The 251-nt window shown below is 68.9% G+C and overlaps 1 protein-coding gene across 1 annotated transcript in view; it reads right to left on the bottom strand.

The window, feature by feature from the left end:
• NR2C2AP (nuclear receptor 2C2-associated protein) overlaps positions 1-142 on the bottom strand; it is a gene marked incomplete at its 5' end in the record, with an annotated part of 1,133 nt that extends 991 nt beyond the window's left edge. The window contains one exon of the mRNA XM_009699762.1: positions 52-142. Within this exon, the coding sequence (XP_009698064.1) occupies positions 52-142 (91 nt within the window). The remainder of the gene's footprint in view (positions 1-51) is intronic.
• Between the last annotated feature and the right edge of the window lie 109 nt (positions 143-251).

The following is a 251-nucleotide window of genomic DNA, read 5'->3' as shown; positions in this document are numbered from 1 at the left end:
TGTCCATGCCCCCCGCCCCCCCCCGCCGGCTCCCCCGTCCTCGTCCCCAACCTGGTCTGAGTTCCAACACGTCTCCTCGCTCGCGTCGAACATGTGCTTCTTCCCAAACTGCTTCACGTCCCGGCGAAGCACGGAGCTCACCCTGCAGGGACACGTGCCACCATCCCGGGGACGCGATGGGGACAGCGTCAGTGTTGGGACCACCCGGCTGGGGGTGATGACCGCAGCACCCCGCTGCCCACCGTCCCCTC

Source organism: Cariama cristata, unplaced genomic scaffold (assembly GCF_000690535.1).
Source record: "Cariama cristata isolate BGI_N322 unplaced genomic scaffold, ASM69053v1 scaffold38784, whole genome shotgun sequence".
Lineage (NCBI taxonomy): Eukaryota > Metazoa > Chordata > Aves > Cariamiformes > Cariamidae > Cariama > Cariama cristata.
Note: the sequence above shows the minus strand (reverse complement) of the source record. Positions and strands in the feature narration are given on the sequence as shown.